Genomic DNA, 25,590 nt, shown 5'->3' on the forward strand with positions numbered 1-25,590 from the left:
CTTGCTAATTTCTTCATGAGTGTAAAATAGCTGATTAACATTTATCCATCTGTTTAATGAAAACAGAGCAGTGGAGTACATATGATTTTTACAAAGCTAATAATATAGAAGGGTTTATGAAAAGAGAGAACCTATTCTTCACCTCTGTTCTTATCCGTCAGAGGCAGCTGCTTTTAATTCCTCTGGCCTTACCTCTGTTATCTATAATACAGTTTTTTTACCGTGTTTGATTTATCATTATCCATTGACTCTGCTTCAGTAAGTGGTGTTTCAGTTTCTTCTACAGTCTTTCTTTTTCCATTGCCTCTCTGTATAGTTAGGTTCTTGGTCCTGTTACAACTAAACACATTTTTAGAACATGCGGTTTGGATACTTGATGAACAAGTCGTACTCTAAAGATCAAGAAGAGCAGTTTTTGTTTTAAAGGAGAATGATAATCCCCATGAATTTTTCTTGTGAGATTCTCAGGAGTTCCCATGTGGCCTGTAAATAAAACAGACGAAACCTTAGGGAAACTCTTTCTGTATTGAATCCACATATAGAGTTTTAGGTATGTTGTCAAGTCTTGTCTCAAGATTTTATTCATTGCATTGTCCAAACCTGAATTATATTAAGAATAATAAAAATTTGATTTTAAGGAGGATGGGAATCCCTTTTAGAGCCAGTAATCTTTCCTTAAGGAATATATCACAAGATATAGGAATTTACTTTATTAGGCAGTCAGTGTATTAGTCATTCTTTTAGTCAGTGATTCAGTATTGCATTTTAATTTTGTTTTGTTTTTGATGGAGGTTTCATGATCTGTTGTTTGTTCTTCTTTACTTTTTGCTAATTTGTTTTTGTGGGCGGTATCAACAAAGTCAGATTTAAGTGAATTAAGAGCTTTGTTACCTCATGAATATGCCTCAACTGATAAAATCGCCAATGTTATAACTAAAATGACCTAAAACTCGTTTATTTCATCTTAATTTAATGCTTTTGTATTCCAAGAATAGTTATTGATCTTATACATATGTATCAATGCAAACTCACGATACCCATCATTAAGATAACCCAGCAGCAGCAGCAGATACTGAGTTAAACTGTATATTTTGAAAATAATTTGTTTCTATAAAGGTCTTCATAAACCTCATGTTTAATTTGTGGGTATAAATATTAGTAGCTTCCAGGTTTTGTGTATCAAGCACTCTGTTAGGTACTCTCCAAAATGTGTCTATAAAGTTGCATTCATCCCTCTTACGATTTCTATTTTACAAGGTAAGAAAGTGGGACTCTTGAGTTATTTGCCCATAGTAACACATCTATTAAATGATAGAGCTGAAGCTAGGTATGGTCATGTGTTCTCCCATTTTATTTTCAGTACCTCAGTTTCTAACATGGAAGAAGGATGCTCAGTCACTAAATAATGTCTGAGTCACTTGTGACCCCATGGACTGTAGCCCGCCATGCTCCTCTGACCATGGGATTCTCCAGGCAAGAATACTGGAGTGGATTGTCATTTCCTTCTCCAGGGAATTTTCCCAACCCAGGGATAAAACCTGCGTCTCCTGCTTGGCAGGTGGATTCTTCACCACTGAGCCACCAGGGAAGTCAATGGAAGAAGAATAGATAAAAACAAAATGAATAGTAACTAAGATAGAAATTTTGAACAAAGAGTTTGTTATTGGTGTCACCAAGGCCAGTGATCTGAAGTTTGTATTAGGTGAATAGGATAAAGTGTGTCTAGATCTGCCTTGTCTTTTCCTGCACTTAGACCTGAATCTTTTTAAGTTTCCTGTTGATTCCTTTGGATACTGTGATGTATTGCATGGAGAAGCCATAACTGATCTCTGCAGCTCTTGATTAAAGTTGTTACTTCTCAAATTGGTCCTTTTACATTGGTTCCCATGTGAAAATCATCTTTCCCATTACTGCCCAGTTTGCCTCCTCTGCTCTAGATTCTGTGTCTGTCTCTCATTTTTGTTGAGACATTTGAATACCGTGTAATTCACCCATTTAAAATGTACAGTTGTTGGATCTTGGCATATTCAGAGTTGTACAGTCTTCTCCAAAAGCAATTTGGGGACGTTTTCATCACCCCCCACAAGAAACCCTGTGTCCTGTATTCGCCCATTACTCCCCAGCACCCCAGCTCTTGTGTGCGTGTGTGTGCTCAGTTGCCTCAGTTGTGTCCGACTCTTGGCAACCTTGTGGACTATAGCCTGCCAGGCTCCTCTGTCCATGGGATTCTCCAGGCAAGAATACTGGTGTTGGTTGCCATTCCTTTCTCTAGGGGTTCTTCCTGATCCAGGGCTCAAACCCCTGTCTCTTACTTCTCCTGCATTGCAGGCAGATTCTTTATTGTCTGAGCCACCTGGGAAGCCCCATCCCAGGCCTTGACAACTACTGATCTACTTTCTGTCTCTGATAGATTTGCCCATTCTGAGTATTTCATATAAGACTTACTTCTCTTAGCATAATGTTTTTGTTGCTTAATAGTATCTATTGTATGGATATACGTATAATTATCTTTCATCAGTTCATCAGTTCAGTCGCTCAGTTATGTCTGACTCTTTGCGACCCCATGGACTGCAGCACACCAGGCTTCCCTGTCCTTTACTGTCTCCCTGAATTTGCTCAGACTCATATCCATTTAGTCGGTGATGCCATCCAACCATCTCATGTTGCCCCCTTCTTTTCCTGCCGTCAATCTTTCCCTGCATCAGGGTCTCTTCCAGTGAGTTCTCTTTTTGCGTCAGGTGGCCAGAGAATTGGAGTTTCAACTTCAGCATCAGTCCTTCCAATGAATATTGAGGTTTGATTTCCTTTAGGATTGGCTGGTTGGATCTCCTTGAGGTCCAAGTGACTCTGAAGAGTCTTCTCCAGCACCACGATTTGAAAGCATCAGTTCTTTGGTGCTCAGCCTTCTTTATGGTCCAACTCTCACATCCATACATGACTACTGGAAATACCTTATCTTTGACTATACAGACCTCTGTCAGCAAAGTGATGTCTTTGCTTTTTTAACACGCTGTCTAGGTCTGTCATGGCTTTGCTGCCAGTAAGCAGTCATCTTCTGACTTCATGACTGCAGTCACCGTCCACAGTGATTTTAGAGCCCAGGAAGAGGAAATCTGTCACTGCTTCCACCTTCTGCCCTTCTGTTTGTCATGAAATCATGGGACTGAATATCATGATCTTAGTTTTTTGAATTTTGAGTTTTAAGCCAGCTTTTTCACTCTCCTTTTTCACCTTTATCAAGAAGCTCTTTACTTCCTCTTTAGTTTCTGCCGTTTGAGTGGTATCATCTGCATATGTGGGGTTGTTGATATTTGTCCCTGCAATTGTGACTCCAGCTTGTGCTTCATCTAATCCTGGCACTTCACATGATATTCTTTGTATATAAGTTAAATAAGCACAGCCTTGACGTACGCTCCTTTCCCAGTTTTGAATCAGTCTGCTGTTCCATGTCTAATTCTAACTGTTGCTTCTTGACCTCTTAACAGGTTTCTCAGGAGGCAGGTAAGGTGGTCTGATATTCCTGTCTCTTTGAGAATTTTCCAGTTTGTTGTGAGCCACACAGTCAAAGGCTTTAACATATTCAGTGCAGCAGAAGTAGGTGTTTTTCTGGAATTCTCTTGCTTTTTCTATGATCCAATGGATATTGGCTGTAGATACTTGATTTATTGGCTATTATGAATAAGGAACGTGAGTGTGTAAATTTTTTTGGTGGACATTCTACCCGCTCTCTTACCCTTACAATATAAATAAGATTATTACATCATCATTTTAAAAATCAGTGGCTCCTTTTTGCTGAGAACAGAAGATTAACATATCTTAGCAAAGAATATGCAGTTTTCCTACAGTCTGGCTATAATCAGACTGCAGTTGCACCAGCATCAGTCCACTAAACTCTCTTTCTCCCAACCCTTTCTAAAGAGAACCCCTTACCTATGTGGAACATACTTTACTTTCTTACCTCTGTACTTTGAAAATTTCTTTTCAAAATAATATCTCTAATTCTTCGTCTGAACCAAAGTGTTTTACTTCTCTGTGTGCAACTCTGATTTCACTAGACCCGACCACAGTTTCAGACCCAGTTATGTCTGGTGGTTAATCAGTTTTAAATACAGTAAATTGAAAATACGTTAAAAAACAGGATTTATCACGTCTTGTTTCTTTATTTTCTGTGATATCCTTTTTATTGGAACTCCTTAAGGACAAGGGCTGTTTCATTTTTATAGCTTAATACAGTGCCTGACAGAGCCTTGATACTCAATCAGTGTTGAGTATGTGTCAGAGGAGTTAAAATTAGCAGTCATATTAAATTGGTTTGTATTATGGCTATCTGCCCTGTCCTTTATATTCTGTTCTGACATCAGCGCACCCATTAAAAAAAGACAAAGGAACTTCTGTTATATGTCAATTAAAAAAAAATTAACCAATCTAGAAAAAAATACTTGTTGTGTGCCTCATTCTCTGTGGTACTAAGTCTATATTGATCCTAGGACTGCTGAAATTAGATTATCTTTCAATTACCTTTTGTCTTTAAAATTCTGAGATTCTGACTTTGGTTTAGTTTTAGTCTGAGACATTACTGATTTGTCCTGTGATAACTTTGTTTATTCTTTAGGGATTCTGAGTAGAGAAATAAGCCACATTGATTCCATTGAGAGGGTGAGCACTGTCTTGGTGGTGGTGCTGCTGGTTTAGTCGCTAAGTCTGACTCTTGTGACACCCTTGCCAGGCTCCTCTGTCCATGGAATTCTCGAGGCAAGAATACTAGAGTATGCAACAATTAACACTGACTAAATAGATCCCTTTGGTTTATAAATTACAAGGTTTTTCATAGTTTTTATTTGCTAGTTTTCATAGTTAGCTTAGAGACCACCTAAAAGTTCGCTATGAACCTACTTCTAAATTTATCCTCCCCAGCCCTGACTCCTCTTCTCAGCTTGGATTCAAATACTGAAATGGCTACTTAGCCATTTGGATGTCTGTTAGGCATATGTTGCCTTTGATTGCTGTTTCCCCTAAGTCTGTTCTCCCTATCTCATAGGACTGCACCCACTTAATATTTCAAGCCATAAACTTAAAAGCCATCATCTGTTTTCGTGTAGTTATCCCTTTTAAATATATATTTAAAAAATTATTATATCTTTTATTATTATTTTGTTTTCTTCAGCCATGAAGACAGAAATTTTAGAATCTTATTCACCTAATTTTGTATCCCATGCACCAGTGTGTGACATAAAATTTGTTCTCAGTAAATACATATTAAATAAGTGAATCAGTCAATCTTCATTCCTTTCTGTCCATTCTTTTCAGTCAAATCAACAGGAATTTTGTTTGCTCTGCCTTTGATATACAACCCAAATTATTCCAACTTCTTTTCATCTTTATTTTTAAAGATGTTTTAAGCTACCATCGCTTTTGGCCTAGTTTATTGTGATAGCTTTTAAACTAATTGTTTCCATTCTTACGTTCTTCTGTTCTTTTCACAAAGCAGCCAAAATGATCTTTGAAAACATTAGATCTGCTCATGGTCCTGATTAAAATTTCCTATAGGTTATTCCAGTTATCAAAGTCCTTACCATGCTTAGTAAGCCCTTAAGCAATATTGCCTCTGCTGCCATATCTTTTTAGCTTCGGGATGGGGGGATTACTCCCAACCCCACTTGGAACAGTTGAGTCATTCCCATTGTATGACCTTGTCAAACTTTCAGGGTCTTATACCTGTCATTTTTCTGCCATGTGAGTTCTTTCCCTAGTTTTTGTTATTACTATGTAACAAGTCACCCCAGAATTAACAGCTTAAAATAGCACCCATTCATTATCTCACAGATTAGGTGGGTCTGGGCTGTTAGGGTGCTCTGCTTAGGACCATGCTGAAATTAAAGTGTAAACACAGACTGGAATCTCATGTGAAAAGTGAAAGTGAAAGTCGCTCAGTCGTGTCCGACTCTTTGCTACCCCATGGACTACACAGTCCATGGAATTCTCCAGGCCAGAATACTGGAGTGGGTGGCCTTTCCCTTCTCCAGGGGATCTTCCCCATCCAGGAATTGAACCGGAGTCTGCTGCCTTGCAGGCGGGTTCTTTCCACCCAAGCTGCACCTTCCTTCCCTCCTCATTCCGTCCTCCTCTCTTTCTCTCTCTCTGTCTCTTTGTCTCACCATCCCCCCACACACCCACACACACCCACACACACAAAGACACACACACACACTCTCTTTCTTGGATTTCTCTTTGTCTCTTCCTCCCGTCTCTTTCTTTCTCTTTTCCCCTCTCTCTCTCCCTTTCCTTCTCTCCTTCATTTTTTCATTTCATCTACCAGGGCATCATCTCATGTAAGGCTTGGGATTCACTTCCATACTCATTTGGATTATTGGAAGACTTTATTTCCTTGTGGTTGTTGACTTGGGTCCTTGTTTTCTTACTGGCTGCTGGCTAGGAATTGCTCTCAGGTCCTCTCAGGTTACCTTCAGGTCCTTGCTGTATGGTCCTGTCATTATCTGGAAGGCTTAGTCTTTAAGAACAGCAAGAGAATATCTCTCTGATTCACTGTGTTTTAACGAGCTCAGCTAAAAAGTTCAGACCCAGCCAGCGGAATCTCTGTTGATTAACTTGAAGTCAACTCTTTAGTTACCTATCACAGGAGTGATACTCCATCATGTTCTCTGGTATATTAAGGGGAAAGACTTATACAGGGTATGTGCACCAGAGACAGGAATATTGAGAGCCGTTTTAGAATTCTGCCTACCACCCTTTGCCCTCTGTCTGGGAAGGATTCGCCCATGGTATCCTCTCTTTGTTACCTTTGATTCCTAGACATGTTTCTGAGGGCAGGTGTTTTTTTCTTATTTTTATTTCGTTGTTACTGATTTGTGGTAGGTAGTCAACACTGAGAAAGTAGCTGATCTGTTTTTCTTTCACTTGTTTCCATTGCCAGTTATTAATAAATATGAAAAGAAACAATCCTCAGAATTGAACCCAGTACTTAGAGTCCATGATAGAAGTGTCCATGGTAGCATCTATTTGCTTGAGTATTTAAGTATTACTTGAATTATATGAAATTGCCTTTTTAAAACATGTGATAAAAACCTTGAATTTTAGAAATTCCACATGGTTCAACCTATTAAGTGTAGCTAAGAGTAGAGCAAAGAGGAAAGTAATGTACTTTCTTTATCTTTTTCTTGGTTTTTGGGAGGAGTTTGGCAGTAATAATGTCTGGCTTTGAAAAAATGTCATGATACTTAGTAAATTTTTCTAGTATTCACTGTAGTGTTCCTTTTTAATTGACTAAATCAGCTTTTATTTCCCAATATTTGTAATTAAAAATATCTCTAAATATTGGGAAATAAATAATCTGAAGGAAGAAGTAGGATAATATGAAAAACTCACCAGGAGGGGTGGAGAAGCTGCTTGAGATTCTCATAGAGTATTGAAATTAGCCAAGTAAGAAGGCAGTCCAACCAGTCCATCCTAAAGGAAATCGGTCTTGAATATTCATTGGAAGGACTGATGTTGAAGCTGAAGCTCCACTAGTTTGGCCACTTGATGCAAAGAACTGACTCATTGGAAAAGACCCTGATGCTGGGAAAGATTGAAGGCGGGAGGAGAAGGGGACAACAGAGGATGAGATGGCTGGATGGCATCACGGACTCGATGGATGTGAGTTTGAGTAAACTCCTGGAGTTGGTGATGGACAGGGAGGCCTGGCGTGCTGCAGTCCACGGGGTCGCAAAGAGTCGGACACTACTGAGCGACTGAACTGAACTGAAGAAAAGCTTTGGAGTCCTTCCAGTCTACCCCAAATTGAACTTGGTCATTTCCATGTGGGAGTTGCAGCTGTTGAAATGCTTTTAGATGATTTCACTAAGTAAACTTCATCTTGGGATAAAAAAATTAAGGGATGACTTCTCAGACAAACTATGTATCATGTTTACCTTTATAGGAATGATTTTTTTTTTTTTTTTTTGCTGAAAACATTATTTCTTGATAGGAATTTTTTGCAATTCTTTTGATAAAGATTCAATTATGTTTTTAAGTGCTGTATTTTTATTGCATATATTGGGCAACATATGCATATGTAGATGCAGTGAGTAAAAATATGTTTTATATGTGTGTATATAATGTTTAACAATATATCTATATTCATTCATACCTATCTAGAATTCAGTCATAAGTCTATATGTGAGTACTTCCTTAAAATAGAAAGTTTATTCTTTGTAGTTTTGCTTATTAGAAAATTCTGAATAAACTCATCACAGCGTTACTATTTTCATTTTTCTTTTATTACCTTGTTCTTTGTGTTAGTACATAAAGTGACAGAGATGGAAGAATACCATAGCTGTGTATAAGACATTCAGAGCAAATGGGCACACATGCTTACTGTATAAAAGAGATAATTTCTCTTTCTGGAGCAAAAGGCGGCATGCTTACTGTCCATTATAAAAGATTCAAGTTCTCTGAGTTCAGGGTTCCTCTCAGGTAATGCAAGTCACCACATAGTATGTGGCCTTGTTTGTGTTATCCTGAACCTTAGGTTCAAAGTGTGGTACACAGATACTCTACTGCTGTTGTTGAAAGTAATAAATAGTTCCTCGTTTTGTCCAAAGGAAAAAAAAAAAAAGCCTACAAAGTTTATGTTTCAGTGATGATCATGAGGGACGCCTGGAGCCAGGCTCACGCTCTGGCTGCCTGTCCTCCTCATGTATCGATGTGCTTTATGTGACTAGTACAGTGTTTTGGAAGTCGGGAACATTTCATTAAAAATATTTAATTTTAGTTTTTCTTGAAAACTTGGAAGACACTGCATGACTTGTTGGAAATTCTGAATGGTGTCGCTCGGCTCCTGCTGAATGTGTCCTTCCGTGTGGGGGACGGGCGTTCACTCCGGCTCTCTGTAGACCTCATTCCCTGTTGTCTACACCTGGCTGGTTTTTTCCCCACATACGTTTCCTGCACAGTATTTCCATTCCTCTTGGGTCCAGAGAATGATTATATTCAGGAAACTTCACTTTTTAAATAGCTATGATTTGAAATTGTAGTTTATGTGTTACATCTTTTAATTGGCTGGAATATTTTATCCAATCAGGTAATTCAGTGCCGAACAAATCAACTTTCTATTTTATCAACTTTATACTTACTGACCAATCTTAGTTTCCATGGTCTTTATGGTTTAGCTTTACATTTTCAAAAGATTCTTCAAGTTACATTGCTCAGTAAACAACAAATATCATTGATTTTATAGGAAATGGTTTTAGGTAAAACTTTTGAATGAAATTGACTAGCTAGTTGAAATTTTTACTCAGTCAAAATTTTAGAGGTTTTCTTTCTTTTTTCCCTTCATTTATTTTTTGTTTAGACCACACCCTGCAGCATGTGGGATCCTAGTTCCCCCTCCAGGGATCTTAACCACTGGACTGCCAGGGAAGTCCTGAGATATTGTTTTACTTTATTTTCTTTTTATATTCTTTCTACTCTTGTATAACAGCAATATAATTAATACCACTGTAACTAATACTTTAACCTAGGTCCTAAGTAATTTGCTTGTTTTTGTTTCTAATCTTTTTTAGGGAATTGAAGAGAATGATGCATGCATGAAAGTGCATAAAACATAAACGTAGAGTTTAACAAATAATTTTAAAGCAAAAACTGTCTCACCTCCCAGGTTTAAAAGAGCAAAACATGATATGGCCTTTTCTGATCTCTACTCCTTCTCTTCCTGATATAGATGCCTTAAAAGAAATTTCCTGCTTTTGTTTATGGTGTTGCCATTCATTAATGTATTTCTAAATTAATATAGTCAAATTTTGTTTATTTTGGAACGTTTTTGGAATAATACTCTGTATTCTGTGTTCTTTTTCACTCATTAACATTTATAAGAGTCATTCAAATTGTGAAATGTTGCTCTAGTTTTTAGTTTGATTTCCATACGGGAAAATATTTCATTACTGATTCATTCTCCTGCTAATGAATGTTCGTGTTATCCAGTTTTGGGTAATAAGAACAGTGCAACTATGAATATTTTTTACATGTATCTTGGTGCACGTTTTCCTGTTTTCTCACAAATGTATACCTACAAAGAGCTAGGCTATGTGGCACAGGTGCTGTACAAACAGTGCTATAAAGCCATTATCCTCCAAGAAAAAAGACAAGAAAAAAGCAAAATAAGACGTAACCTATAGGGTATACCTATTCTCAAAGGTACTAGCTAGTGCCAAGTTCTTTCCCAGAGAACTTCTACCAATCTATATTTCCACGAGCATATGAATGAGAATTCTGGATCTTCCATATTATTGCCAATGCAAAACTATAATATCCATAAAAAATGAATGTTTCTCGGCATATAATCTTTTAAATACAGTGTGCATGCGCACACAAACACACTGTCCCTCTCTGTATACCAAGAAATGGTTGATTCATTTCAGTTCAGTCGCTCAGTTGTGTCCGACTCTTTGCGACCCCATGAATTGCAGCATGCCAGGCCTCCCTGTCCATCACCAGCTCCCGGAGTTCACTCAAACTCACGTCTGTCGAGTCAGTGATGCCATCCAGCCGTCTCATCCTCTGTCGTCCCCTTCTCCTCCTGCCCCCAATCCCTCCCAACATCAGGGTCTTTTCCAGTGAGTCAACTCTTCACATGAGGTGGCCAAAGTATTGGAGTTTCAGCTTCAACATCATTCCTTCCAAAGAACACCCAGGACTGATCTCCTTCAGAATGGACTGGTTGGATCTCCTTGCAGTCCAAGGGACTCTCAAGAGTCTTCTCCAACACCACAGTTCAAAAGCATCAATTCTTCGGTGCTCAGCTTTCTTCACAGTCCAACTCTCACATCCATGCATGACCACTGGAAAAACCATAGCCTGGACTAGACTGACCTTTGTTGGCAAAGTAATATCTCTGCTTTTCAATATACTGTCTAGGTTGGTCATAACTTTCCTTCCAAGGAGTAAGCGTTTTTTAATTTCATGGCTGCAGTCACCATCTGCAGTGATTTTGGAGCCCAGAAAAATAAAGTCTGACACTGTTTCCACTGTTTCCCCATCTATTTCCCATGAAGTGATGGGACCAGATGCCATAATCTTCGTTTTCTGAATGTTGAGCTTTAAGCCAACTTTTTCACTCTCCTCTTTCACTTTCATCAAGAGGCTCTTTAGTTTTTCTTCACTTTCTGCCATAAGGGTGGTGTCATCTGCATATCTGAGCAAGCTGGTAGGTAGAGTTGTTTAGAAATCCCAGAGTAGTCACTCAGAAAGCTGAGTCGGACACGACTGCGCGACTGAACTGAACTGATATATATATATATTTATATATGCACATGTATTTACACATAAATACACATATAGAAATATGTGTATGTATATTTAGATGTGCTTTTTTAGAAACAAAAATGCGATTATGCTGTATAAGTAACTTTTTTTGGTCAGATTTATTGAGGTATCATTTATTTAAGGTAAAATTCACCTTATTTCAGTTCTATGTATACTTCCATTGGTTTTGACAGGTACAAAGAGATATGTAATCTGCATACAGTCATGATCTGAAACAAGTTATGTCACTCCCTAGAATCTCCTTGTGCCCTTTTTGTGGTTATTATTTGCTCTTGTAGTCATTTATTGATATTTCCTTTTTGTTCCTTTTACAAAATATCAAATGGCATCCTATAGGATGTTGTTTCTAGTCTGGCTTTTTTGGTTTATTTTTTTCCTTTAAAATTTTCAGTTTTAAGTATGCTTTGAGAATCTTTTATCAAGTGGATAAAAATATTAATTTCTCTTTTTTATATTAATTTCATTTTTTCAATATTGAAATATTAAGCCTTTAGTCTTATTTTATTTTTATTTTAATATAATTTGTGAGAGAATTTCATTTTTAAAAAATAGCTACTTTTGCAATATTTATTAATACTGAGTTACTAATACTCTCACTAAATACTGATTTCTTCACAGGTAACACAAGTAGCAAGACAGCCGGGACCCCCGACCCCTTCCCCTTACTCAGCACATGAGATAAACAAGGGGCATCCAAATCTTGCGGCAACGCCCCCGGGACATGCCTCGTCCCCTGGACTCTCTCAAGTAAGAGAAATCTAGATTTCCTAAAAAAAATTTCCATGTAAAAGCCGAATTTTTCTCAAGCAAACTTTTAAACAAACATACAGCATTAGTTGAAGAGAAATTTCAGTTTTATCTTATTTCTGTGTTGTCTTACTACATTTTTTAGACACACCTCCCATAATGGTGGCTAGTAAGTTTTACACATTTCATTTCTGGAGCCATTCAGAATAAACTGTCAGTGATAATTAGGTTTTTTTGGTTTGTTTGTTTGTTTTGGAAATTAGAATATAATTCTAAAGTTCTTTAAAAATCCCATAAAGCATTTGTTTGCATTTCAGTGTGTAATCTGATCGTCTTGCTTCTTCTCACTTTTTGGTGGATTCTTGGTGGTTATTTTCTACTTTTGTAAAAGATATGATGCCTTTTCCTCTTAGTAATTTTTGTTGGTGTGATTTTGTAAATAGATTATTAAAATTGCTAGGCTTAAAATTTTGTTGAACTGTTAAAGAGTAGTGAACTCCTTAGTTTATTTCCAGTTACCAGGCACAGGAGACACTGATACACTGTTTTAATGTGTCCCTGTGGATTCCCTGCATATTAAGCCCTTTCCCAAGAGCTCTTTCAGCTTGTATCCACTCAGCATTACATGTTTATTTGATCTTCCTTGTGGTTAACAGTGGTATAGAATTAAGATATCTCTTATTGGAATTTAGACATAGTCAAGCCAGTAACTTTGAATCATGCTATTTGAGATTATTAATATTTATAGCTTATAACCATTCCTTTTAATAATGAAAATTAATTTTGTAACTTGTTTCAATTTGGGCCTTTATCTTTTATGCCTTTGAAGAGCTTGAATAATAAGAGGGAGAATTACTAATAATAGTGCTAAAGGCTGGCGATTATAAGCTAAGGGTTGATGAACGATAGTTTAAACTATAGAATGTTTGGAGAAAGAATGTACAGCATGCCAAACCATAATTGAAATAGCACCATTCATGCTCAGATGGTAAAGAATCTGCCTGCAATGCAGGAGACCTGGGTTCAATCCCTGGGTTGGGAGGATCCCTTGGAGAAAGGCAATGGCTGTCTCCTCCAGTATTCTTGCCTGAAGAATTCCATGGAGAGAGGAACCTGGTGGGCCGTAGTCCATGGGGTCCCAGAGAGGCATGACAGAGCGACTAACACAACTGCTACCACTACTGCTATACTTAAACTCAGTCTAAATCATTCCTGTTTAATTTTGAGCTTTAAAAGTAAAGCATGTCAAAGTGAATTCTAAATCGTTCAGGATGTTTCCAATGTTGGCTTTCATGGTATGGAAGAGAGCCACCCAAGCTATTAATACGTGTGTTGGTATGTGTCTCAGGAGGAAAGAAACACTGTGTAGTAGTTTGAGTAGGGAAAGTTTCATATAAAGGATGATTAAGTGTAATAGGGGATTGGAGTAATGAGAGAGAACCTTAAAGGATGCAAAAATAACAAGTGTATAGAGTAGCTGCTTTTCCTGGGGCTAGGTTAGAGTTCCCTTGAAAATTCTTCTTCACCCTGTTGCCAGAGAGTGCATGGCTATGGTATACCTAATAGTAGAGAATACACGGTGTCAGTAATGTCATACAAGTGGAACGTGCTGGAAAGCTGTCTACGGAATGTTGAGGAAAGCCTACGTCTCTAGCACCAGTTCCTTTAGCCAAGAGCTGCTGTGGAGCTCGATGAATCGAGGCTCCGTAAGCAACTCTGCTTGCCACGGACACTTCAGATGTGGTAGAGGAGTTTACGTTGCAGCCTGAACTTACTGCAGAGGCTCCTTTGTTTCTTTTCCTCAATCAAAGTTGGAAACCTCCCAGATCACTTTGAAGGTCCGTTGAGGTGTCTCACACTCAAATGTAATTTATGTTCTCTCCAAAATCTGAAAAAAAAGGCCTTTGTAACCATGCGCCTCTCTTTTTTCATGCTAGTGCTAGGTAGGAGACTGCTCTCCACCTCCCCTCCCCCCCACCTTGGACTGAGATCCACATGATGTGGTTCTCTGAATGGTAGAGAAGTTGTGGTACTGCATCAGTGGAACTTACTAGAAATCTGCTCTCTGGAATGTGCCAGAATTCTGCCTTCTAAGGCACTGAGGGGAAACTCTGCACAGGGCAGTTTCTTAGTGGAGGCACTCTGCTGCAAAGCAGCCTGAGCGGGTACCCAGGGTAGCTGTCAGCCACTGGGCACTGCTGGCTGCTGCATCCTGGGAGGAGTGGGAAGCAAAACCCTTCCCTCTTGCAGTGTCTTTACCGTGTCCTTGACTGAGAAATGTTTATATTGTGCCAGATCCATTTTCACTGTCCTGGCAAACAAGTTGAATTTTGAGCTGAAAGGCAAGCAGTCAGTAACTGGCATGTAAGCAGAATAGCTTAGTTTTCCATTTCAAATTCTTACTGTTCCCAGTTGTGACTTGACCTCAGCAGTTTGCCCAAAGTGCTTAAGTGTTCTGAAAGAGGGTGGCTTGCAGATGCATAGTTTGCATTTAAGGAAGGATGATCTAGCAGTGGTCTCAGTTGTCGAGCCTACCAGTGCGTTTCTATATGCCATTTTATTAGTTGCTTTTAGAAGTCAGAGTTCGTAAATCCCAAGAAGAAGGGTCACCAGATGTTACCTTGCTTTTCCTTTGTGGTCTATTTTGTTATCATCATTCTTCCTGATTTGATGGATGAACCCAGTACATCGCATCTCATTCACTACCCGCTTTTATACGCACCTTTCAGACAGGGCAGCCAGCCTTATAATGGATTTATTTGTCTCCTAACAATGTCTTAATGTCTGCTTATAGAGTTGAGGAAATCTTTCTAAATTGACATACCTGGAAAATTGGGGTGTTTTGTGGGAAACTCAGTCTCCTTAGGTTTTAATAGTTAACATGTTTGTGGATCATGATGGAAAGTAAAACCTTCAAAATAGTGGGAAAATTTTTACAGGCTTAGAGTCAAATAGACTCTAGGTTCTGGGACTTGATCTGTCAGTTTCTGGTTATATGATGTTGGGTAAATTGTTCAGTATCTCTAGAACTTGGTTTCTTCATTGCTATATAGGGGAGAATTAGAATTCTGCTGCTCTTCAAGAGGGTTTTTACCAAGATTATATAAAATCTTGCGTCAGAAGAGTACACATGTCTGCTTTCAATAAGTGACACTTGGTATTTTTGTGCATTTCCAACTTGATTCTTTAAAGGATGTGTGTGTGTGTGTGTGCGCCCACGCGCGCGTGCATGTGTGCATGCACGTGTGTCTTAACTCACCTAATTTGGCTACCGTTCTGGTATTAGTGTGAAATTTAGAAGCTCTCTCTAGGAGTTTGAGATGTCTTTCCAGGTCTTTGCTTATCCCTTCCAGGGTAAAAGTACAGGCCAGGCTTGGTCATTTTCTGTTGGAAATAGTGTGGTTTATTCTTATACACAAAACTATTAATGTTCGATCTCAAATCAACTGCAGAAAAGATTAAAGAAGCTTCTTTAACCACATGCCCTGTCAGAAGTGACAGTCTCCCGTTCTTCTGTGAGTCGGGTCTTTTTGTCCCAAGTAGCAGCCTCTGTCTGTGACTCAATGTTTGGTCTGAATCAGTTGATCATGCTTTGAGTGAAAGCAGCTAAGCTGAAGAAAAGGGAATTTCATACCTTTGAAACATAAAAGGAGGGACATGGTAGAAAATTGCTCCCAGTCTCTTCATTCCATTGTTAGTGACGGCATATTTAACCTGCTTCTTTTTTTCAGGATAGCATTGTATATGTGTGTGTGCAAGTACATACACTTGTGCATTTACCTGGTTTTAAAACTTTATGTGCACTTTCCTTTGTTATGTGACTTCTAAATCTTTCTCGTCCTGTTCCCTCAGATTTCGTTTAATGAAAATCAGAAACTTTTGACTATTAGAGATTATTATGTAATAATATAGAATATATATTAGATAATATATCTAATTAGATACATATATAGATACATAGATATATAGAGATATCTATGTATCTATCTATCGATATATCCATATATAGATAGATATCTATAGGGACTGTAATATATATCTGATTAGATATTCTATCTAATATATCTATAATAATATATTAGAGATTATTATATAATTATTATATATATAATTATTGACTATTAGAGAACTATTATAGTTCAAAAGAAATTGTCCAACTGTGGAAAATTATCAGACACAGTCTTTTTAGGTGTGGATTCTTTTCCGTCACCTTGAAATTGCAGTACTTGAACAGTCTCTAAACTGAGAATGTCCTTACTGTGGGAATAATGTTGGGATTTAACAGTATCTTCTGAGGCAGATTTCAGAGTTAGTAAAGAAATGCATTCTCCTGGGAGTCAGGAGCCCTGTGTTAGACGGTTGTCCCAGCCTTGACAGTACTATTTCAGAGTTCAACTATTGGAAGTTCCTGTTAATGCTTAGTTTTCCTCTTTGTAAATAGGAGGCTTATATTAAATGAGATCTGAATTCCCTTTACAGTCTCCATGCTTTCGGGAAACTGCTTCAGAGTACCCAGTTGTTAATGTGAAAAAATTTGAGTTCTATATTTTAGAATTAAAATTAGGCAGATTTGCGTTCTGTTTCACTTTGTGTCTTTTAAAAAAGATCAGAAGTTTGATAGTTGAATATCTTAAAATTAGTTCAGCAAAACAAAAATGTTTCATACTTGTTGATTGATTGTTGGTATACATTTGTTTTGACTTGGTTAATTTTCACATAATGGAGCTAAATTACAAAGTCAGGAGCCCAAACTGGCACTGATTATCAGGTTCAATGACTAGTCCTTTTCTTGGTGTCACTGTCTAAGTTCTTAAGCTATGCTCACAGTAATCACTGAGAAGACATGCTCAGAATAATGAAGAGAAGTGGAGTGGTACATGTTTCCCACCTCCTGTTCCTAGAAATTTCATTTGGTTCCTCTCTTTTTTGAGAGACCAACTTGATCATGCTATATGGTGGACTGAGATGGTGATGGTATGTGATCCACTGATTAGATTCTTTATTGTCTCTGGAAATACTGAGCAAAGAAAGGACTTCTTCACTGAGGAGTAGTGATTGATCATGATACTTAATTTAACTTTACTATTTTTATTCATACTATTTTTATTGTAACAGAACAATGTAATTAAATGACTTATGGTTACTATAATCATTTTCCTTTATCCAACTTCTAGACTTCCTTTTTCTTTCAGGAATCTAAGGAAAAATACTCAGCATTACCTCATAGTTGTTTACTGACGAGTTGTATCAGACTTTGCAAATTGCTTTTTCTTTCTTTTTAAGCTAAACAGTAATTTTATTTACTGCAAACAAGTTTTTATGTTTTTTCGGATTTTTTAAAAAAATGTCTTTCATGAATATGACAAATTCTGAGTTTGATGACTCTGACAATCAGCCTTGCTTAAAGTAAGGATAAGTAGAGGAAGCCTTGAAAATCTTTTTCACATTTCATTGTTGAAATAGATGAATGTTGACTTTCTTTAAAAAAAAAAAAAAGTGAAACAAAATTTCTTGTTTTTTATACTTGCCTTCTCCCCCATGGAGCATACTACAGCTATCTAAAGCAGCCTTTGACATCAGTGGCGTTTGGAAGCTGCATTTGTGGCACAGGCTCTAGAAACTGCAGTGTAGACTGCATTTAGTTGACTCTGTTGCCAAAATCCTCTGTTTCTTTTGTTTGTTTTTTAGTTGATAATGTATGTACTTACTTAAAAATTTATACTTTACTGAAAATTCACCAGCACATACTGTCATTAAATAGTTTAAAATTAATATGCCTGTATAAGTGTCATTAGTATAAAAGTAAGTTATAAAGTCTTATAAAATATCTAATCATTTATACCTGTGGTTTCATCTCAAATACGCTACATAATTGTGGTAAGCTCTTTCCTCTAATTGTTGAGATTTATCTTAATGTGGTCATATTTGATGAAAAATTTTAACTCTTTTGTCTTTTTTCTTCATTAATAAAAGCAGTTGGAACCATATTTATAAAGTAGGACTTTACCAGCTGTTTTCTAAATTTCATCCTTTATGCAATCTTAATAGCTTCCCATGCCTACGGGTTTGTTTGATTATGCTTTTCTTTATGTTCCATGTAACTAGAGAAAAGACTAAAATCTGTATTTTGAAATATCTAAGTATAAAGAGTAAAAGTTTTAAAAGTGAGTTCTACATTAATTCAGCACTGCTTTAGAAAATTGATGAATTTTGTAAGAACCAATGAGGATGAACTGAGTGATTTTACAAGCATTCCTTTCATCGTCTTTGTTGTAGGCTCAGTTTTTTGTTGATGATGTTTATTTTCATCTCAATTTTGTGAAGGGAAAAAGGTTTAGGATTTTATCTCTTTCACGTTTAAGGAGTCACTTTCTCTGGACACATTCTGGGAGGCACTTCTTGATTTCTCTCGCTGCCACTAAACTAATTCAGGAGTTTTCTTTGTAGATTTACCTTGTTACTTCACTTACTTCCCTTAGTTTAAGAAGAGAAACTCACTTGTGTGCCACCGATCTGATTTTTTACATAGCTGTGACATTTTAAAGTTTTTTATGGTTTTGAAAATTGCAACTTCAGTTCACCTATAGAAATTAGCATGTGCCAGTAAATCGGGGGATAGCAAATAGAATAGTTTTAAAGAGAATCAGGAAATGGAGTATTCTGACTATTCAGTTCAGAGTGCTTGTGATTTTTCCTGCAAAAATTTATTTTCCATTTGTCTTGGTTAATTAGCTCATGCTCTTGAAACAAAATACCATCGACTTGGTGGCTTGAACAACAGACATTTCTCACGTTTTTGGATGCTAGGAAGTCCAAGGTCAAGGTACTGGCTGACTTTTGGGTCCTGATGGGAACCTCCTACTTGGATTGCAGAAGGCCACCTTGCCTCCTCACATGGCGGCGAGAGGAGAAGAGCAAGCTCTCTGGTATCTCTTACAAAGACACTGCTCCCATCATGAGGGGCCCCATGACTTCATCTAAATCTGATTGTCTCCTGCAGGCCACTTCTCCAAATACCATCACACTCCTAGGGGATTAGGGCTTCAATGTATGAATTTTTTTGCAGGTAAGGGAGGGAGGCACCTTCATTCATAGCACCATTTATGTAATTGAGAGAGCTGTGGGAGAAGCAGGCTGATAGGACTATTGGGAGAAAGGTCAGCAGAGGGGTAGTTACCATAGACATGTAGAATATTGTTCCAAGTTTAATCTGTCACGTAAGCATATGTTCTTAACCAGATTAATTGGGGAGGGTTAATTTGCATGAAAGTGGGAGAAGATTTCTCAGGTAAAGAATCCGCCTGCCAAGCAGGAGATACAGGTTTGATCCCTAGGTTGGGAAGATCCCCTGGAATAAGGAATGGCAACCCACGTCAGTATTCTTGCCTGGAAAATCCAGTGGCCAGAGGAGCTTGACAGGGTACAGTCCATGTGATCGCAGAGAGTCAGACGTGCCTGAACAACTATAACAGACTTTATTTATTTTTCAGTTCAGTTCAGTTCAGTTGCTCAGTTGTGTCCAACTCTTTGCGACCCCATGAACCTCAGCACGCTAGGCCTCCCTGTCCATCACTAACTCCTGGAGTCCACCCAAACCCATGTCCGTCGAGTCGGTGATGCCATCCAACCATCTCATCCTCTGTGGTCCCCTTCTCCTCCTGCCCTCAATCTTTCCCAGCATCAGGGTCTTTTCCAGTGAGTCAGCTATTTGCATCAGGTGGCGAAAGTATTGGAGTTTCAGCTTCAACATCAGTCCTTCCAGTGAACACCCACGACTGGTCTGCTTTAGGATGGACTGGTTGGATCTCCTTGCAGTCCAAGGGACTCTCAAGAGTCTTCTCCAACACCACAGTTCAAAAGCATCAATTCTTCGGTGCTCAGCTTTCTTTATAGTCCAACTTTCACATCCATACATGACCACTGGAGAAACTATAGCCTTTTCTAGATGGACGTTTGTTGGCAAAGTAATGTCTCTGCTTTTTAATATGCTATCTAGGTTGGTCATAACTTTCCTTCCAAGGAGTAAGTGTCTTTTAATTTCATGGCTGTAATCACCACCTGCAGTGATTTTGGAGCCCCCAAAAATAAAGTCTGACAATGTTTCCACTGTTTCCCCATCTATTTGCCATGAAGTGATGGGACTGGATACCATGATCTTAGTTTTCTGAATGTTGAGCTTTAAGCCAACTTTTTCACTCTCCTCTTTCACTTTCATCAAGAGGCTTTTTATTTCCTCTTCGCTTTCTGCCGTAAGGGTGGGGTCATCTGCATATCTGAGGTTATTGATATTTCTCCCAGCAATCTTGATTCCAGCTTGTGCTTCCTCCAGCGCAGTGTTTCTCATGATTACTCTGCAATCAGATGAGAACGTTTACTTGAAATATAAGAAAGGTAGGCTCTTGGCAGTCCCCTGCTGGTCCAGCAGTTTCACTTTCACTGCGTAGGGCTCAGGTTCAGTCCCCGGTCAGGGACCTGCTGCTGCTGCTGCTAAGTCGCTTCAGTCGTGTCCAACTCTGTGCAACCCCATAGACGGCAGCCCGCCAGGCTCCCCCGTCCCTGGGATTCTCCAGGCAAGAACGCTGGAGTGGGTTGCCATTTCCTTCTCCAAACCATGAAAGTGAAAAGTGAAAGTGAAGTCATGTCTGACTCCTAGCGACCCCATGGACTGCAGCCCACCAGGCTCCCCCATCCATGGGATTTTCCAGGCAAGAGTACTGGAGTGGGGTGCCATTGCCTTCTCCGGTCAGGGACCTGAGAGTCCAGCAAACCTCACAGCATGACCAAAAGAAAAAAGCTAGAATCTTTATAGAACTGAGAATCTTGGATATCAGTGACTCAATCAGTGAGTCACTGGATATCAGTCACTGGATATCAGTGACTCAGTGAAAAGCAGGCAGCACACATATCATGTGACTTCATGGTAATTATCAATTTTTCAAAGAAGAGTTAAGGAGAGTTTAAGGTATATTTAAAACAAGTAGTGTCAGTTAACTATAAACAATGCAGATTATACATTAATTGTTACTAGGATAAAATGTTGTAATTTATAATACCAAACCAGCAACCTTTTTTCCTTAATGCATATATTTATTTACTGTTCTGTTTCCCCCAAAATTTCCAGTGATGCTTATAATTAACAGGAAGAGCTAGATCTGATTTTACATTTTTCATTGGTTAATGAATTCTCATTTTTTTCCTCTCTAAGGAATGATAAACTCTCAAGCCATCTGAATTCTTCTGCTCTCGTATGGTCTTTTTACTGTCTGCCAAATACTTCGTTCCATAGATACTTAAGTAGGTGATATGTAGAAAAAGTTATGTTGCCAATATTTTGTTGTATTTCATTGCAAAATAAATCTGTTTTTCAGTTCCCTGTCAGTGATACTTCATTTTCAGGTACTGCATTGTATTATTCAAGCCTCTGTTTACTACTTTAGATTTTATTAGTCTTCATCACCATTAAAATTGCTCATCTTTCACAGTTCAGTTCCAGAATTTTGACCTGCCTATTTAGTATGGTTGAGAACACGATTGTCTAGTTAGCTTAGCAGTTAAAGCAGTTAGCAGCAGTTAAAGTATTGTCAGAAAAAAAGAAATCATTCTATCCAGTTCAAATACAGGGGGACTTAATACATGAATTTGTTAAACTAGCTGATTGATTCTCAGAGGGACACTGAAGTAGTCCAGAGATTAGTAACTGTAAGAAGCACCTAACATTCTTAAGAGCCGAGGGAATGAAAGAGGAGAGATAGTGGTGGTGTGAGAACCTAGGAGCTTAGAGAAGTTCTTTAGGAAACTGTTGCTCAGACTTGTGAGAAGGACGTTTCACTGCACGTTGGTCAGTAGCAGTTCGATTGGTGAGAGGTGAGGCCAGTGCTGTAATGGTGAGGTATGTGTGCATGGTTGCTGCTGGATCTCTAAGTGGCTTTCAGAGACTCGAGATCTGAATGGAGCTGGTGTCTGGAGCCGTCCTGACAGGAGGTCAAAGCACCCTCCTACTTACAGCCTAGATTAGAGCTGAAAGACAGCAGGTAAGTAAAGGTATTTACAAATAAATGGTAAAAGGATATATGTGTGTGTGCTCAGTCGTATCTGACTCTTTGTTACCCGATGGGCTACAGTCCACTGGGCCTCCCCTGTCCATGGGATTTCCTAGGCAAGAATACTGGAGTGGTTTGCCATTTCCTCCTGCGGGGAACGTCTTCCCAACCCAGGGATTGAACTCTCATCTCCTGTGTCTCAATTGGCAGGTGGATTCTTCACCACTGTGCCACCTGGAGAGCCCAAAAGGACGTCTAGTTACCTTAGTAATAACGAATAACATGGGGCCGTAAATCCACAAATTTAACAAAAAGGAGGAAAGGAGATATTACAAAGGAAGTACGGGGCTTCCCTGGTCACTCGGTTGTAAAGAATCCGCCTGCTGATGCAAGAAACATGGGTTCGATCCCTGATCTGGGAAGATCCCACATGCTGCGGAGCAGCTAAGCCCTTACACCACAATTCCTTAGCCTGTGCTCTAGAGCCCAGGAGCCACAACTGCTGAAACCTGGGCGCCCTAGAGCCTGTGTTTGCAACGAGAGAAGCCACTGCAGTGAGAAGCCCGCTGACTACATACAACTGGAGTAGCCCCCATTCACCATAGCTGGAGAGAAGCCTGTGCAGCCCCCAAAATCCAGTCCAGCCAAAAAATAAATAAAAAAATAAAAAGAAACAAAGTAAATGTTATAAAATATCATGTTTGACTAATAATAATGACATTAAATTCCTTTATTAAATATTCACTCAATTTGTCAAAAACTGGAATCTAGGAATATGCATTTGAACATGACACAAAAAGATTAAAAACAAAAGCAGGAAAGCATTTAAAGGAAAATGCTGGTAGGTATAAGCAACCTTTAGAAATCAACATACAGTTTAAAGCAAAAAGCTGTATGGGTGAGAAATAATTCCAACAATAAGTAGTTTCTAGATGATGTAATATTATAAACTCTTAGATAATTAATTGGTTTAGAATATATATAAAACAAATTTTAAAAAATGGAAGTGGTCAAATTCGGCAGTGTGGGAGATTGAAATCTCAGAGAAATGGACAGGTTAGTTAGTAATCGTATAGGTTAGTTAGTAATCGTATAGGTTAAGGGTTGGCAGACTATGACCCAAGGGCCAAATCTGTCATGGTTTTGGTAAGTGAAGTTTTACAAAAATACATCCATACTAATTTTATTTGTGAATTCTGCTTTTGTGCTGCAGTTGCAGAGTTGAATAGTTGCCAGAGATTGTATGCCTTACAAAACCTAAAATATTTTCTATCCGGACCTCAACAGGGATAAATTTGCCAGCCCATGATACATTAGCGAACTGGAAAGACCAGATAATAAATATTTTGGAGTCAGATTATGTTTTGCTGCTGCTGCTGGTTTTTCTTCTTTTTCGGTCCTTTAAATAGGTGAAAAAACCTTTTCATAGGTGCCCCTACAAAAACAAATGCTAAGGGTCATTTTTTGCCAATCCCTGATACAGATATATGACACAGATAGTAAACTTGTTTTTATATAAATGTCTATTAGCTCAAGAATGTGTGTGTATATAAATATATATTTTGATTATATGTATGAAAAATAAATTTTGTATACAAAAAACCAGGGTAAAAATAATTGAGGGTATCAGTGGTTTCAGTATCATAATTATCAAGCCTTAAAAATATAGAGAGGGTGTTTTACCGATTCAAGTTAGCTGAACTATTAAAAAGGCTATGGATAATTTGATTGAAGTAATAAATTTATAAATATTTAATTTACATTTTTTCTCATTCTATTAAGACTGCCATTTTTCTGCATCTTAAGGAGAATTTATAAAATCTAATGATATGCTAGGTTACAGAGAGAAATGTTAAATTCCAATCATATTTATATTATTTTCTAAATATACTTCTGTAGAATTTAGAGCTTAATAACAAAAGAAAAACAAAATGTAAATTATGTTTAATTTGAAACTTTACAGAGCATAATTGCTGTTTTTAAAAAACCTTATCAGAATTATAATTTATTTTAGTTAGAATATAATTCAATTAGACGAGGGGTTGGCTAGAATTATTTATTTAAAACATAATTTTGTATCTTTCATAATCTTAAGCATAATGTAGGAGAAAAAAATAAAATTTGGTTATTTGGAAATTTAAAACTTTTGACTTGATAAAATCAAAATATAAACATTATCTTTAGAAATGAATGAAAAATAGCACTTTGTGTTAGAATTTGTGTGATGTACGTAAAGTGTTACTTAAGCATGTAGCCTTAAGGGCATACATTAGAAGATAAGAAAAGTTGATAAGTTCAGTGATTTGAATGGAAAAGTATATTGATGAAAAATTAGTCAGTCAGTCTAAGAAAGATATAAAAAAATTTATTTGCGCTAAATTTCAGGACTATAACCCAGGAACAGCATCCGAGAAGGCTCTGAGAATGGTTCCACCCATGGAGTCAAGTGAAAGTCAAATTGAAAGTGGAAGTGTTAGTCACTCAATCGTGTCCGACTCTTTGTGACCCCGTGGACTATAGCCTACCAGGTTCCTCTGTCCATGGAAGAATACTGGAGTAGGTTGCCATTTCCTTCTCCAGGGGATCTTCCCCACCCAGGGAGCGAACCTGGGTCTCCCACATTGCAGGCAGACTCTTTACCAACTGAACCACCAGGCCACCAGGAAGTCAAGGCACGGTTATATATGTTTTTTTGAGACAGGGCTGTACATCAAATGACCTTTCACTGACAGTTTAAATAATTCATATCATCATTGACCCCTTACAAAATCATCAGGGAATGCTGTCTCTTAAGGAGTTGTCTTGTTGATGTTAAGAGAATGTTGCTGTTTATGGCTGAGCTGGTATTCCTGCTGATGGGGGAGGTTTGGTGATGTATAATGCAGGTATACAGTGCACAGAGAGGGGGAGAGGAGGCCATAGGGCAGAGAAGATATTTTTGTTTAAGTTTCTCCTGTCTTGCCATTAAAAAAAAAGACTTTATTTCACAGCTGTTATGCTGTAATTTAAGGATTGTAGGTTCTATTTTCATACGTAGCTTACGTCTCCTATTGTTGATTGTGAGCAGTATCTATACTTGGCCACACTGCTTTGTCTTCATACCAGGAGTCAAGAGTTTTGTATGGAGTAGTTGACTGTCCTTTAAATGGCCAACTCATGTCTGCTGTCGTTCAGAATACGCTCTTTTTGATGATAGCAAACTTGATTATTGTGTCAGAAAGAAAATTCATGAGTATGTGTGTGTAAAACATTTACATGCTGTTAGTGATTAGTGATGCTGAGCACCTTTTCATTTACTTACCATTGGTTTATATTCTCTGGAGAAAACGTCCGAATCCTTTGCCCATTTTTTAGTTGGATTTTTGTGTAGGGGAGTCACGCTGGATCTCAGTTCCTTATCAGATATATGATTTGCACTATTTTCTCTCATCAGTTGCCTTTTCACTCTGTTGTTAGTGTCCTTTGCACAAAAGTTTCTAAATTT

At 38.0% G+C, this 25,590-nt stretch overlaps 1 protein-coding gene across 3 annotated transcripts in view; it reads left to right on the forward strand.

Moving 5' to 3' along the window:
* The window catches only part of EIF4G3 (eukaryotic translation initiation factor 4 gamma 3), a 301,001-nt gene that overhangs the window by 45,116 nt on the left and 230,295 nt on the right, over positions 1-25,590 (forward strand). For all 3 annotated transcript variants that reach the window (XM_027521372.1, XM_027521381.1, XM_027521391.1), the window contains exon 3: positions 11,938-12,066. In XM_027521372.1, the coding sequence (XP_027377173.1) occupies positions 11,938-12,066 (129 nt within the window). The remainder of the gene's footprint in view (positions 1-11,937; positions 12,067-25,590) is intronic.

The sequence above is a fragment of the Bos indicus x Bos taurus genome, chromosome 2, assembly GCF_003369695.1.
Source record: "Bos indicus x Bos taurus breed Angus x Brahman F1 hybrid chromosome 2, Bos_hybrid_MaternalHap_v2.0, whole genome shotgun sequence".
Taxonomy (NCBI): domain Eukaryota; kingdom Metazoa; phylum Chordata; class Mammalia; order Artiodactyla; family Bovidae; genus Bos; species Bos indicus x Bos taurus.